At 43.8% G+C, this 16,758-nt stretch overlaps 1 protein-coding gene across 7 annotated transcripts in view; it reads left to right on the top strand.

Annotated features, from left to right (window-relative positions):
- Positions 1–16,758, top strand: part of WDR37 (WD repeat domain 37) — a 632,142-nt gene that overhangs the window by 279,943 nt on the left and 335,441 nt on the right. For all 7 annotated transcript variants that reach the window (XM_085631908.1, XM_085631907.1, XM_085631906.1 and 4 more), the window contains one exon: positions 10,141–10,185. In XM_085631908.1, the coding sequence (XP_085488034.1) occupies positions 10,141–10,185 (45 nt within the window). The remainder of the gene's footprint in view (positions 1–10,140; positions 10,186–16,758) is intronic.

The raw sequence follows: 16,758 nt of genomic DNA, 5'->3' as shown, positions 1-16,758 counted from the left end.
ATCGTCTTTGCTTCATTGCAAACAGCAGTGTCCCGGGGGTGGGCACCCCGGAACACTGCAGGAGCCGGCCCTGGGGGATGGCGGTCCCCAGGGCCATCTTTGGCTCCAGGAGGGGGGCCGCGCGGCCCTCCTCCCACTTAATTTTAAGCCCCGGGGGTGGTGGTCCCCGGGGCTTGGGGGTCCGTAACGGACCCCCTATTTTAAATAATTAGTGCCCCGGGGAGGTGGCGGTCCCCGGGGCTGCGGGGGGCATTTGAGCCCCCCCACCCATTTATAATGAAGCCCCGGGGGGTGGTGGTCCCCGGGGCTGGGGGGGCATTTGAGCCCCCCCCCCACCCATTTATAATGAAGCCCCGGGGGGTGGTGGTCCCCGGGGCTGCGGGGTGGCAGTCAGCCCCCCCCGCGTATTCAATCTTGGAGCCCCAGGGGGTGGTGGTCCCCGGGACAGTTTGGGGGGGGATTGGGACCCCCCCACACTCTTTTTTTTAAAATTATGCCCCGGGGGCAAAATAGAATATTCAGCACAGGAGCCCGCGCTGAATTTTCTATTTTTTTTTCCGGCCAAAATTCGTGCAGGGTGCGCGAATCTCGCCTTTTTTTTCTTTTTTTTTTTTTAAATCCTTTTTTTGCCATGGGGGTCCTTGTGGGACCCCCTGAGTAGACCTAGGGGGTCAGGGTCTTTCTACCCTGCCCCCTTGTCGCGTTTTTCGCGTTTGTTTTTTAGGTTTCCTGTGCCTCGGTTCTACCGAGGCACAAGATGGCTGCCAACACTTCCTGATCTGGAGTGTTGACAGCCAATTAGCATTCAGCTCGTGCACGGCAGGGTGCGCGCTGTGTGCGGGGAGGGTCCGTGGATCCTCCTCGGCCATAGATATATATGTACTTTTAACTGTAATTTTCTCAGGAACTACTGAACGGATTTAAACCATTTAAGCAAAAGGCACAAGTCTGAACTGAGGACTACCTCTTTGCCAAATTTGGTGTAATTCAGTTCAGCAGTTCGGGCTGTAGCTGCGACAACAGGTCGTGTTTTGGGACCCCCCTTTTTTCTCAGCCCCCGCTTGACGAATCACCGCGAAACTTTCAGGGTAGAAGCGGAGCTGGCCAAAAGTTTGGAAAATTTTGCGAAGATTCGTCAATCGGCGCCAACCTTTATTCCAAATAGAATGTTGCGGATTTCCTATGGAAAATAGGTCCTAACTAGAACTATCTATTTTTTTTTTGTATGTGCTCCAAGGTCCCCACAATTGGACAGGAGTACTCGGTGCTTATGACTTTGAGGATTACCCTGGAGGGGAGTTAAGATTACAGGTAAGCAATTTATCCTTCTCCTCAGGTTCCTCTACTTCAGCAACAGTTTTTCCAGAAGATGGAGAACATTTTTGGGTGAGATTCAGATGCAGTTCAAGACCTACAAGATGGGAATGATAATGAGGAGGCAGATAATTTGTTTTCACCTCATTATACAGGTGCTGCCCTATGTCTCGATACGTGCCACAAGTCCTCCTTGGTTTTGCTTATGGGACCTTTAAGAAAGTAAATCGCTTCCTTTACGGTTGTGTTTCGGAGGGCTGGGGAATTCTTTGAATTGCCACTCCCCACTGAAGAGAATAAAGCCAACCACTTCGCTCAAATCTTGCAACCTGGACAACATATCTCTGCCCTTTTTTGCCTTTAAATGATGCCCTGGTTGGCTGGTCTCAGCAATTGTATTTTTGGCTCGGAGTTGGGCATTATGAGACCTCGCAGACCAGTGCTTGGTCATTCAAATTTTTAATGCAACATTCAGTCCTGGAGGGCCATTTAGTACAGGCCACCATGAGCAAAGTAAATCAGAAGTCATTTTCTTCTTTTTTACTAGACAGGGAATCAAACCTGTGCCCACAGCATTAATCAAATAGAATTGATGCTGTGGACAAGAAGGTCTTTTATTTTGCCAGTGCTGCATTGTGCTACTGTATGCAGTTTGTCTCCTGCATCACTACTCTCTCGGTTTTTCAGGACCGGACACTCAAAATGTTGCAAGCCTTGCAAAGTGACTTTGATCAGACAGTAAAGTATGTTTAAGGTGCGGTTTTGCATTCTAGACTAGACACTATTGATTCCAGGGCCCAAGAGTCCGTTCTAGACATGCTTGGATTCCTTCCATTGGATTCTCCGACTACGTCAAGGCCTCCCAAATTGACCTGTCATTTGATGGCTCTCAACTCATTGGTGAGAAGGCTGAAATAGACTTGGAGAAATATGTAGACCGCAGATCTATGTCCGGCTCAATGTGGTTACTATCCTCTGTTCGTCAGTTTCATTTACCAATTCAGAAAATTCAGAGGATACACTTCAAGTGGTCTCATTTATCACCAGCGTCGATACAACTACCCATGCAGACTTTTTGTGGTGGCAGAAGTAGGAGAGGTTTCAAGGAACAAAACAAACCAGTGCTATGCTCTTCATCTTCTTTAGTGCAGCATGGCCAAACCGCTTTAGTTTATCCTTCAATCTAATATTGTGACTACTGGGTGGCAGAGTTTCATTGCAGGCCTTACTGGTACTCCCTCACATCAGATCAGTGGTGTCTTAAAATTATCCATGTAGATTATGCTCTTTAATTTATGGAGCCGCTTCTCCACAATCTCCCGGTTTACTCTTGGACGTTGGCAGTAACCCCTCTTTTCTGTCAAAATAAGTGGTGATTTTGTTCACCAGAGAAGTGATGAAACTGGTATTCAAAGAGCATATATGGTTGGAGTGTTACTGCTAGTACTGTCTGGTACTCATGAAGGTCCAGGGACTGAAGCAGATTCCAGACCTGTGTCTCCTAAACTCCTTCCTCAGTAAGAAGTAGTAAACCAGCATTGGCATAGCCAATAGGTCTCACTTTTGGGACCTTTTAAGTGTTTAGCCATGCAACAGTTGATGTTGTTGCACCAAGGATATTGTGCTGCATAACTAAATACTTATATGGTCCCAAAAGCGAGACCTATTGGCTATGCCAATGCTTGTTAAAATTGTGATTACTGCCTGAAAAAGCCAAGTGTCTGAAAGCACATAAAATCAGAAACATTTAGACACTTCCTTCTGTGACCATTTTCGCACATGCCCACATTAGAAATTGTACCAGTCAACAGCCTCGCTTTCAGCCTCACTTTCTCTTTAAAATGTCAGACGCCACCACAGGAAGATGCAACATAAGCTGAAGCAGGCATCGGTGCTGCTCTAATGCCCACTACCACCTCCACGGCTCACTGTCATTAAACATTCGGACAGCAGCATTAATGACGGAGATAAAACGTAAGAGGCTGCAGAGCACTCATAAGGAAGTGGGATCTTCTGATAAATTTTGTTTGTGTGTAGGTTTCACTTAAATACCTGCGGTCTCTAGTGGAAGCCTGTTTGACAGCATTTACTACATTAGTCTCTTCCGGGTATTTGGAGCAGTGCAAAGTCATAGCTCGGAGGAAGAGCAAACGTTGGTTATGAATCTGATAAAATTGGTAAAAGCAGTGTCGGATTTGAACAATGAAAAGGCCACAGACACCATAATAAAAGTGGCCCCCATTAGTGATTTCAAGCTGTTCGTTCGACAGCTAAAAAAGTTGCCCATGTTTGTAAATTGGTGCCGTTTTTTACTTGTAAAAGACACATTGCATAATTGTTCTACCAGTTGTGGGAGACCTTGCAGGCATATATGTGTGCATACTGTCTGCAAGCAGGGGAATTCAACAATAAATAGGTCTCGCATTTGCGAAACTTTGACATTTTGGTGTTGTAAATGACAATGCCTTTTATTAGTGCATGTTTTTAAACACCTAAATAAAAGGCATTGTCATTTACAATGCCAATAGCGCAAAATCTTTCAAAAGCTAGACCTAAGGCATAACAAATGCTTGTTTTATTTTTGGTTGGAGGGGGGTAACACAAACAATGGCAGAGTGAGAGGTGGGGTGAAGAATTAACACAGACAATGGGAGGGTGAGGGGAAAGAAGGATAAACAAAAGAAGCAGCACAGGCAGGAAGAAGGAAAGAAGCTGCAGCAACACTGACACTGAGATAGGAGGACACTGGGTGAGGCAGCCTTTGAAGTGGACTTGACAAACACTGCGATTCTGTGGGGAAATATCATTTGAACAACACTAACTGGAATAGCTACCCCTCAATCTGTATGTTGAAACAAGATGTTAAACCCAAAAGGAAGCAAAAAATGCAGATTAAAAGTGACATTAAAATGGACACAGACCGGTTGATAATACCGCACCTGAAGCAGTTAAGTCAAAGCTGGCCCATGATGTGCATGACTACGCTGGCCCCTCGTTTCTGGTGCTTGTGCACAACTTCCTGTTTACTAAAGCATAGCCACCATTGTCTCATCAGGTACAAGTATAAGCTCTGTTTACTAAGTACACACACTTCAAAGCAGTTTTAACCCAGTACAGAGAGGAATAACAAAGTAAAGAAGAAAAGGCTACCTGAGTGTTAGAAACAACTGTATACAAACAGTGTTCTGGGAGGAGGTATCATTCTAGGTAGACGTGTGAGCTGAGCTCCATCTTTCACAAAGAAAGTAGAGGTTAGCTTGTTTCTAGGTCTTTCACTTAGTTTACCATATTGGGATAGGGTATTTATTAAACATGCAGCGCCGACAGAACGGTTAAAAAATTCTGTTTTAATCTAATAATTGAACACAACTGCGACGCCCACACACCTGCACAGTGGGGAAAACGGATATGCTTTGAAAAATCCTATATCGGAGCACAACACTGCATAACTTTGCACTTTCACCAGGAAGTGTGATTTGCCCCCAGTCGGTTTCTGTCACTGTGGAAGACTAAAAGCAATGTGTATTTATGATGGTCATTAAGGTAGGATTCACAGCTGTAATCGGGCAAGATGAAAACTAGGCCAGCTAAAAAGTGCCCTCTTGTGCAAGGCCCGTGGGTCAAGGCACTGGGGTCAGCAAAGGGGTAGGCTGATATGCGTGGAAGGGATTGTTATGTTGTCTGTCGTTGTACAAAGTGTTAAACGAGACACTTCGGAAGTAAATTGAGAACAACAAAAAATGGCAGACAGAATACGGAGGCACAAGTCATCTGCAGTTCACCGTTGTTAACAAGTTTTCACGACATATTAGCAAAGCAAAGGGCAGCGCTTGAGGTGCTGACAATGCATGACACATGGTTACCCAGTGTATGCTTTGGGCTTTAAACTCTTGGAGGTGTTGTGGCTCAATGGTTAGAGCGGCAGACCCTGAAGCAGAGTTCTGGCCAGGGACCAGGGTTCGATTCCCGCCTCGGCGGGGCTCGGGCTCAATTTCCTCGGACCTGTCTATTCTCGCCTCGGTGCCTCTTCTAATCACGGGCCCCACGCTGCAACTCTGGGCAATAGCTTGCTTCGCCTCCACACCGGCCCCAACAGCGCTAAGGATGCCTGGCTTCACCCTGGGGGTGCCCAGGAGTGGACACTTCACAGGGAAAGCCAGGAGGGGTTCCACAGCGGTATGAGTATCGGCGCCAGGAAACCGCAAAAGGCGACACCGCAAGGTGGCTGTCTGGTGACAGTGCGCTCTATAAGTACCTTGACATTTACATTTACATTTACATTTACATTTGACATGCTTCCATTAAACAAGGTGTCGAAATCACGCTGTACACAATTGCCGCGAGGCTGCGACGTGCATTTATTTCAGTTTGTTAGATGCCTTTACAATGAAGGTGTTTGAGCCGTGCGGACCAAAAGTTCAAAATAAAGTGGGCTCAAGTATTGTCTGTTTGTGAGGTCTGTTGCCGGGAGCCCCCTGCTCAGTGATGTTTTGAAATAAAACATGGCTCTGTTTTTCCAAATTGAAAGCTGGTTCCGCGCTAAAACACAGCGTGGCGCCCGTGTACTTAAAACGGATGTGCGGTTATAGTATTGCCTGTTTCTGAGGTCTGCGGCTGGGAGCCCCTGCTCTGTGAGGTTTTAAATGAAACATGGCTCGTGTTTTCCTAACTTAAAAGCTCTGTGGTGGGGGAGGGGCGGAGCGAGGCGCTTGGGAGAGCAAGGAAAGGGTACCGTGAGGAATGCACATCATAATAAAAAATAAAAAAAAGCAATGGCCGTGAAAGTGAAAGGAAAAAAAAGCTGACGAAAGCCAGATAGCAGCTGTGCACGTCACACGCGCTTGTGCGCGTAACAGCAAGCTGGTGGCTGGCTAAAACCTCTGGGTAGCACTTTCAAAACCCGGTTACTAAATGTCTCGCTTGAGACAGCGCATGCGCTGGCTCAGGCGAGACCTAAAAATGATAAAACTTTCTCTAGTGCTGCAGGCCTTTGATTCAGAGTGTAGTGGACTTTCAGGCATTAATAAGGTTCCATGTTCGCTGTCTCTCTACCAGGGAAAGATCAATTATGTTTGTTAAGCTCTGTGTTTTAGGGTGCGACATAGCTGATGATTAAACTGAGCACAAGGGGTTGAACCATAATGAGGGTCTGTGGTATCATGTTTGAGGTGTGAAGGAGGCACAGTGTAGGTTGATGGTTCCATTGGCTGGTGTGCAGGAACTATTGCATTTTTTTCTTAATTTAGTTTGGTGCCTGGGGAGATGCACAGGGTGAACACTATGCATTTAGAAAAAAGAGTACTTCCAATAATAAGTAACTTATTCTTTTTTTGCCTAATTTGAGTATGGTTCAGATCCAATTCAGTAGAAACCAATTTGAGTATGGTGCAGATCCAATTCAGTAGAAATCTTTGTGGTGCAAGACATTACTTTGAAGTATTTTGTGAAAATTGAGGTGGCGCCATTAGCGACTTGTACTACTTCTGATATGTCGACCCAGGGCCATGTATAAAAGCTGATGCTGGTTTCTTCTTTTTCCACAACCATTGACACGGATCTGGAACTCTGACCCAACTTTTTCGGTACTTTTCCGACTTTTTATAAAATATTATCATTGCAGTGTGCATAGATGCTCTGGTGGCAAGCAGATGCCGGTCAAGCTCTGTCCCAAGAAGTGCATCTCTCGTATGAAATCAAAAAGTACTTGTCTGCATTTTAAATGTATGAGCACTCTGTGTTGTACTCCTGCTTCAGTGCTGTGAATAAGTATTGGACAAACAGGTATGTTCAAAGGGTGGAAGAGTAAGGAAATAGAGTGTAAAGCGGAACACTGAACAGCAACCTAATTGCGCCTACTAATTCTTCAAGACGTCCCACCTATGTAGTGGCCTTGGATAGGGAGTAGACCTTGAATTACTCTTTCTGTGCTGAGAATAATTTGGATTACCCCTCAGAAGGCTTTACTAGCAAAAATCAGAAGGGTTTTATATTCACTCGAAGTCTAAACTCCCCCTGCATACGCTGACATCATCTTGATCACCTCATACCCCAGTGGTACTTCAAGGCATTCACTTCTCTTCTGATCTGGCCGGGCCCCTTGACTACTGTACACTCTGGCTATATGCCGTTCGTTCTTCTTAAACAGTGTTGCCACAAATCTTTTATATTTCACCTGCATGCTTCCCTCGTCCCATTTCCTAACCTGTTCCACAGATGTTAACAAGTTCTGTTTTAAAAATATTTCCTGGTAAGCATCTAAAAACTTTTATGAAGAAGCTTCTAAAAAACGAATGTTTCCAGACTTCACCTTAAACAACAAAGTCTAGTTTGTCGCTTGTCTGTCTCTGTTGATCAGGACTGCTTTGCAATGCAGAACATATAATTAATTAGCCTTGAAAAGACTCGAGGGCCCTATTGAGACAATGTAATTAAAACACTAGTTGGCTTTACATGGCTTCCAAGTATCCAAAGTCAAGAATGTATTTAAATGGACTGCTGAAAAACTCCACATTAAACTGAAGATGAGCAGTTGACTAAAGGATACTTCTGCAAAGCAACAGTAGATGGGTGACACCTTTACTATCAAGTAACCATGCTTACATTTGGACAAAGAAAACTGAGCTTGTGTGTCTCTCTCTCCCCCTTCTCCCTCTCTCGATCAATGGCACTATAGAAGAACATTAGATTGGCAAATAACCTTTTCTTGCCCTGATAGGTGCATGCTGGTCTTCCTTCATTTGCTTTTCTTGATTGCTCACTGACATCTGTGAACCTCTGTAAGGCTCCTCAAGAGACTCTTTGACTGCAGCAGCTGGAATTGTAGCAAAATAGATGCTGTTCAGAGCCCAGATCTACCACACTTTAGAATACCAGAGATGCCACCTTTCATTCTCGGTGGTTAAGCTCACTTTGCCGCTTAACCAACATCGAAATCTTCCTGGTTAAAATCCTAAATAATTGCCATGGTTTTAATCTTATGTGGTTGCCTCTCCTTGCCAGGCATTGGCCATCTGTAACCTGTTCTCCAGCTCAAGCAGATGTAGGTAAACATCCCTGAATTGGACACATGGTTTACAATCTCCCTCTCCCCTTTGAATATCTTCATAAGTTGTCTTCACCATTAGCCTTCTGCTCTTTCACTTTCCTCAGAAATACTCCGCTCTTAGTCACTCACATCAAGCCCTTGCCTATTACCTCCCTGAATGGACTAGTCCTCTGTTATTTTGAGAACTCTATCAAATTAGCTCAACATTTACTTTCTATTTGCCCTTACCTCCTGAATGTTGCAACCTTCAACACTCTCTTTCACTTTTTTAGGTCAAGCTTTCGTGACCTCTTGCATATACTTTAGTATATTCTTATATGTGTATGTACTTTGTGGGCTCTGGAGTTTAGCCCTAGGACTTGTCTGCTTCTGTTTAGGGACTTTTTCTGTGCAACTGCCTCTATTTCACTGGCTTAATGGAAACGACCAGTAGAGGTCAGTAAAATACCGGAATTGCTTTCTGCTGAGGGACTTCCTTTTTAAAAAAAAAAATTCTGGCAAGTGCCTCTATTTAACTTTCTTTATAGAAAACGACCAGCAGAGGTCAGTAAAATACCAGAATAACTTTAGCATTCTCTAGGTTCCAGTCCATAGAAATTGTCCTCCATGAGCACACGTAGACAATAATATTTTTTTCAAATCTTATATTTTCAGTGATATGACCACCGAAGGCCCTGATTTTATATTAAAAACAGAGCTTTGGACCATACCATTTCCCGCTGAAAGGCAATATTTCTCTCCATGTGTTCCCATACCTGGCGTGTCACGCAGTTTGGTGCTTACTTTCCCTCCATGTTAAAGAACTGTAGATGTTTCAGCAACCCGGCTAATGTGCTGCATAGCTAAATACATAGAAGGTCTCAAGGGTGAGACTGATTGCATTGCAAATGCTTGTTTATATTGTTTTTGGCTATTGTAACTGTTTCTACAGTAAAGAAGATCTTGAGGAAAATGTGTTGTAGGCTGCTGGTTATTTGTATCCTCCTTCCTTTAAAATGTTCCTTTTAGTATATGCGTGACCATTTGAAGTTCCTACTGAGTCCTGTCGGCACTATGAGGGTGACCTGACAAAGCCACATGGGTGATGGTAAATTTGGCCGTGTTAAAAAGGTTTATTAAGAGAGCCCCATGTGTTTGGGATAAGCTGCTAGGCATGTTGCACTTTATAATGTTGTACCTGAACAAAATGAGCTGAATGTTAATGGTTAATTTGGCACCTTTTGTTTTTTAATGCTATTTTATGGTATGTGGGACACTGGATTGTCGACCATGTACTTATATGGTGATTAGTCGAAGTCAGGTGTTGGTTAAACTGACCTACATGTGTGCTATGCACTATTAGTTTTATGACATTTGTGACTGCTTATTTATGAGTGTGCAATATTTCTGTAAGAATGTATTTGTTGGAAATAAAGTTTGAATATGATCTTGTTAATAAATTAAACAAATGAAAAAGGATACATACTCCCACAGTCCTCTATTTTAAATGTTTAGATTTACTTTTTCAAGATGGGGATTTCTTATTGAACTGCTTACTCAAGGTGCGATTGATTTGTTTTCTAGTTAGACCAACACATTTGCTGACTGCCACGTTGTAACTGACTACATTAAGGACATTAAATGTTTCCCTCATTTAACCAAACACCCATTTTTGTTATAGTTCATCATTAATTTATTACTTGCAATGTAAATTACAGCAGAATAAAGATGACTGTTGAATTATGTAATTATTGATATGCTATGCATTACTGATGCAACCGTGTACTTTTTTTGTTGTGCAGTAAATTCCATTAAGTTTCATCCGACGGAGCAGATTGCTCTCACAGGTACTGTAAAACAAAGTTTTTAATAAATGTGTTGTGATGTTTTTTCATTCGACATTTTTATTAGCGACAGTTTAAAAAATATTCTACATGTGCTGAGATCTGCCCACGCTTTACTTTAACGCTTGCATATTGACAAATTTACATCAGTTGTTGCTACATTTGAAATGCAATAGAGACCACTGGCGTTATGAAGCAATGAAGGACCAAATGATGTGGCACGGAAAGGCAAATTATGTTATAGAATGCAACACGTTTTCTGACCGCATATTTCACTATTTTGCCTCTATTACTAGTTGAACACCTGCAACTGAAAGGTGACCGTTATCTTTTGCAAAGGGTCTACTGCTGCATGGTTGCACGTGTGGCGCTTTGTTAAATAACTTTCAATTTTTTGAGCTGGAAATATTTTTTGTTGCAACAAACAAATTGCGATTCATTTCTACAGTATATGTATAATAGTTTTTCTGTTATTATTTAAAATATGGTTGTCTGCATCACCCTCTCTCTACACAGGCTTAATAAATGCACTTTGTTAGACCTGTCAGCCCTTTGGGTGGTCCCTCCTCATCATTATTTATTTTGTCCCACTTTTGCCTCAAACCCTATTTGAATTTTTCCTTTTTGGGAACCACCAGACTTTTTCGTGTTGCTGCAGATTCAGGGAGCCATTTTAGCTACCCCTGAAACTTCTGTCTGAGGGCCTGAAGCACAAAATGGTGGCCACCTGTGACATCACCAGCATCCACTGGAACCTGCTAGCACCTTCCAGAACATTCCAGAACCCTGTGACAGTTGGAGGCGGTTTAGAATGTTGGGAAGCTAAGACAGAGAGTTGGCAGTTGGAGCTGGCAGTTGGCACCTGACTGGTGAGGAGTGAGCAGCACAAACTTGAAGGAGGAAGGAGTGAAGCAGCAGGGGTGGAAACTTGTGCCTGGAGTGGGGTCCATAAACCCACCCTTGATACTAGTCCCTACTGACTGAGCCCAGCCTGGAGCCCTGTGTGGGAAGAAGTCAGAAAAACCATCCTAAGGACCTGGACAGCAGGAACAGGCCTTAAAAACAAGAGAACAGCAAGATCCTGACCTGGAAGCTGGTTTCCCTGAAGTCCGACGTCGAGTAGCCTAAGACCTGGAGCCCGAGGTGGAGAAGCGGCGCTGACTGGAAAAGCAGACGTCGTACCCGGAGCCGCCAGAGGTCGAGAGAGGGCGCCGTCAGAGGTCGTGAGGAGTACCAGAGGTCGAGGAGGAAGTCACCCGAGGTCGAGTGAGCGGCGTCATCGGAGGAGTGAAGTCCGCCCTCCGGAGTCGTCGGAGACCGAGGTGAAGTGTAACGGAGGTCGGGAGTGAGGATCGCACTCCGGAGTCGCCGGAACCTGTGGGAATCGTGCCGGAGGTCGGGAGTGAGGATCGCACTCCGGAGTCGCCGGAAACCTAAGGAGAGGAGCACCGGAGGTCGGGAGTGAGGATCGCACTCCGGAGCCGCCGGAAGTCGACATCGAGGCAAGGCCGACCGACGTCATCGAATCCGAGGTCGCCATCGGACCGGAGCCGCCCGAAGTCGACATCGAGTAAAGACTGCCCGACGCCATCGAATCGGAGGTCGAGATCGAGCCGAGGCCGCCGACACCGAACCGGAGCCGCCTACCGGCGTCGACAAGAACTGACATTGTGCCGAGGCCGCCGACGTCGAACCGGAACCGCCTCACGGCATCGACACGACTCCAGCGGCGTCGGAGCATCAGAAAAAGGGCAGTAAGTGGAGTAGAGGGCGCCTAAGGCCCTGTGGAGACCTGAGAGACTGCTCTAAGGTGCCAGGGGTGAACTGGGACTAATCTAGAGAGGTTGTGTGGAGAGAGAGAGCCAGGTCTCTGGTATTTCCCCCCTTTATCTACCTCAGTTTAGGCCTCAGCCTTGACCAAGCCAGGGAGTAGACACCCTCAAGCCTTCCACATCCCCACAAGCTGTGCCTGGGCCAAATCAGCCCTTAGGAATTCAAAAGTGATCTGATTCCATGAGTGTCACTGTCAGCTTTTAAGTATTTATTAGGGGCATTGTATTTATTGTATTTAACCTATTTATTGTTCCACTGTATTTATTGGTCCACAGTATTTATTGATGCACAATATTTATTGGTTACAGTATTTATTGCCTCAGAATATTTAATTGCCTGTCTGTATTGCACTTTTATTTATGCCTTCAGTATTTATGATCACCCCTATTTATTGAATCATTAAGCCAGTATTTATTTGTCCTGCACTTTCTAAAACGTTTGTATATTGTGATTGTTATTTATTTTCTCCAATCAGCAACTAAGAGAAAAAGCAGATAAAGAAAGATATTTTCATAATTTTTACGGTGTAGAGTCGTTTTTGGAACGGATGCACGCATGGTTATTGTTTGGGTATGTCGTATGCTTAGCACGGAGCCTGATTCCTGACCACTCGAGCCAAGCTACCACAGTGTGTCCGGAAGACCACCACCACCCTTCCAGTGTGGGAGTGGTTTTCTAACACACTTGACTTGTGTGTGGGCAATTGTATGACGAATATATACCTTTACTACGCAGATATTACACCGGTCGGTACAATGACCGCGTTGTTACCATGATGTGCCATTACAACGCAAGTCGTTACGACGACTTGCGCTAGATAGCACGCTTGACTTAGGAATAGTATGATTTACTATTCCAACTCCAGTGTGTGCAACAGAAGGGAAGGTGTTGGAATAGTAAATCATACTATTCCTTAGTCTAGAGCTCCATCTAGGGTAAGTCGTAGTAACGACTTGCGCTAGAGCTCCATCTTACGCAAGTCGTAACAACGGTGTAATGACACTGCGTGGTAACAACACAGACGTAGTAACGACCATGTTGTGATTGTATTGCGGTGTAAAATCTACGTAGTAAAGGTTGTTTCCCTTGTATGACTGTCCTTTCATTGAGAGGTAGATACTGAAGTCTGCACCATTCATATCATTTGTAGTAGAGCATGTGGTGAAAACCTTTCTTTGTAAAGTGTGTCAAGGGGCGCCTTAACCAAGCAGGCAAATTTGTTTGGGGATTGTAAAAGAGAAGTGTATGTATTGTCCAACTTCCAACATTGGTAGGTTAAAAGGTAAGTGTATTCTTAATATGAAGTTTCACAAGCTAAGAGGACGAGCAATAAAATAACTCCTCCACTTCCAGCCAACGTCTCAACTGTCAAATCTAACATCCCCTGATCCCTTTAATTACATCACACTTGTTCTATAACTTACATCATCGACATTCTGTTTCTGTTATTGAGACAGGAGATTTAACAACACTGTTGAAATGATCTGACACACCTTCCCTTCTTTACACAAAGAACACCAAACAAAACAGATATAACCACATCCAAATACTGAGGTGGAGAAAACGAGGACATAACCAACTTGAACACAACACATAAGCACTGGACAAGCGAACACCTAGTAGGATGGGAATAGAAAAACAAGATTACTATAAAACAGGTCCAAGTATATAGACCAATATACAACCAAATGAAATTACAATCAATTTACAAACCTACTGGGTTTTACAGTGGGTCGCAAACTTCTACGCAACCAGTGTTTTTTTTTGTGTGTGAAATAGCATCACCAACAGGTTGACTACCCCCTTGGTAGGATGTAACAGTATAATTGAAACACAAACTGTGACACTTCATTTTAATTGGAAATTCCCGCACTCGCCCTCTCCCTAGCAGTTTAAACGAAATTGCAATGGCAGCAGACTAATGACGTGTCAAATTCCAGTTGGCACTGAAGTATCAATTTATATTGTTAAAGACATAGGCAACTGGTGAACTTTTATGTTTCTGCTCCCGAGAACATTTTAAAAGAAAATATCAAAATGGTGCATTTTATAGGCCAGTTTTCACATTAATTTGCTAAAAATCAAATGTTATGATGAGCCTATTAGGAACTAAGCCAGTACTTTTATTGTGTGACAAGAAAGCCTTATTTATACCATCAAGAGGTCTTTAGGACTCACCCTACCCTAGGAATGGTGGCAAAATTGTAGATTTTACTGCATAGTGCCCCTACTAAAAAGCTTTATTTATTAGAGGCAATTTAAATAAATCTTGGTTAGGCAATGTCACATAGGTTATCATCTCATTTTTAACATGCCTTTAGCATATTTTCATCCCTCCACTTCTAAATAGCTTTTCAGTCCTAGGCAGCAGAAGTAGACACATCCTACATGCTCATCAACAGTGCTTCTGTTTACTTACCTAGATTTTACCCTTTGAGACTGCAGACAAGTTACTCCAAACTTATGCTCTCTGGCCTCGAACAGCAAGATCGATAATCGAGTAGAAAGCTTGAGCCATATAGATGATGAAGTAAGACGTGTCAGCGATAGCCATAATCCAGTTAGAAATGCCTAAAATATGTCCAGGACGGGTCATTATTATGCCTGGGCTAAAATGTTGTCAAGAATACCCGCAGAATATCAAAGGTCGGTCACTGCTATGTCAGCAATAGTCAGAATTTAGGGTGTACTGAAATTGCTTATTTTTTTCCAGTGAACCTTTGCAAAAGTCCATAAAAAGTTTGTGAAATTACAGCTTTGAGGAGTCATAGGGTTTGCTGGTATCTCGTGTGATTTGTTTTTTTTCTTTTCATGTAAATAGGCACTTAAAGTAAAAAAAAAAAAAAAAATCTTGTGAAATACTGGCAGGTGACTGGTGTGAGCAAAAAGAGTCCCAGCAAGATATTTTCTGCATAAACGAGTCTTTCGCGCTCAAATTGCACAAAATTGCATAATACGAAATTTCAAGTAATTTCCGAAATTTTGCATAACATGACGTTTTGGAATTCCATGATCCAAAATTAAATTTGTCCCAGGCAAAGTCAAATTTTCACCACCAATGTACATAATATGTACAGTATGGTGCTGTATTACACCAAATAGCCAAAATATTACCAAGAATATCAAGGATTGACTGCTATTATATCAAAGATGAGTAGAAAGTAATAATAACTGTCCACAATATGTCAATAAGTACATAGCTAGAAAGATCCACCATGACTGCCCACAGCATTTGAAGGATGGGCCACGATTCTGCCTGGGGATAGCCTGAATTTTGACATAAATACCCAACTTTACGTCAGTGATGGATTACCATTATGCTGCTAAAGGTAGCCAGACAGCCACCAAAAATGCTGAATATTTGTGAAGAATGGGCCACTACGTAAGACCATGGTCCATTGTGATAAAAAACTGGATCTGAAAGAGTAGGGCCAGGTGCCTAATAGGTTTTTGGGGATAGAGGACTCTCTGGATTCATCCCCCGAGAAGATGGTTTAGAACCCTGATCTGCTTACTAATTGCACAAATTATAGCATGCCCTCCTGTGGCTTAATAAACTGCACACACGATCTACAAGGAGGACTAATAGACATCACCAGTGTGCATTTACTGCGTCCAAACAATATCCATACTGCCACTCTTCTGGATCTCGGGTAATGTGTCAAAAGGGGTTGCTCTCCTCAAGATTGTGGGTTGGTGAGAACAGCTTAGTCTCATCTGTCCTAGAGAACACCACATGTGTCCGCATAGAGCACTAGACTGACAGTTTTTTGAAGAGGTCGTCAGGTGCTTGGAGACATTCAGACAAATTCAGCAGGAAAAAACAACAGAGGAAATTGTGATGGATACATCTAACTGAAGACTACTCACCTAAGAATATTCCAGGTGCCAGACGGGATCCAGAGAATTTTACTCTCTCGCCAATTGATGTTGCTATGTAGGTGAGCTGTTGCTGGTTAGCTCCCTGAAAGTGATGGAGCGAAGTTGGATGTATAAGAGGCACCCATGCATGCTGAAGTCCCTTTCTTTCTTCGCCCTTCTATGCAAATCCGGAGTTGCACTCCTGCATTTGTCAGTTTTTTCGAAGACTTTTGATTTAAGGACAACAGTATGCCAGAGGTGATGCCTCCTCTGAAAAAGACAGTATTCAAGCCATGCCATGACTCCAGGGAGCAGAAGTCTGTCATGGACTTTCACAACACATGCCTTTAGAGCTTGGGCTCTGGTGACGAACTTGTGAGAGAATTGCCCCCTCATGCCCCCGAAGGCGATCCAGGAGTGGAAGGCCAAACTGTACATCACTGAACATAAGAAGAGGTCTGTCAAAACAGTCTCGCTCCTGCTCCATGTTATGGTGTCATAAGCAATCCCATCCATAAGTCTTTCCCAAGTGAAGCCCTGTTCCCAGTCAGTCTTCTGGTAAAGTCAAAATAGCACCGCTGCAATAAATGCAGAAAGGCAAGCTGAGTGCCATACCCCCATGTGAAATCAGGCGAGATGACACAAGGGAATCAGTTGAAGGGTCAAACCCCATAAGTGTCTTAAGGGTGCACCAGGATCAGATCAGAATCAGATTTTCTCTAGCCCTTATTGACCTCCTTAGCAAAATATGACCTTCAAGTTGGGTATGCTGCAGCTATTTCAGATGCTTCCGGATCCCTCTGGTGCACTTTTGGTCCCCACTAAACTGCAAGGGCTCCGAATGGGGAACATGATTATTTCCTAGCGGACCTGCTAATGGCA

The sequence above is a fragment of the Triturus cristatus genome, chromosome 10 (assembly GCF_964204655.1).
Source record: "Triturus cristatus chromosome 10, aTriCri1.1, whole genome shotgun sequence".
Lineage (NCBI taxonomy): Eukaryota > Metazoa > Chordata > Amphibia > Caudata > Salamandridae > Triturus > Triturus cristatus.
Note: the sequence above shows the minus strand (reverse complement) of the source record. Positions and strands in the feature narration are given on the sequence as shown.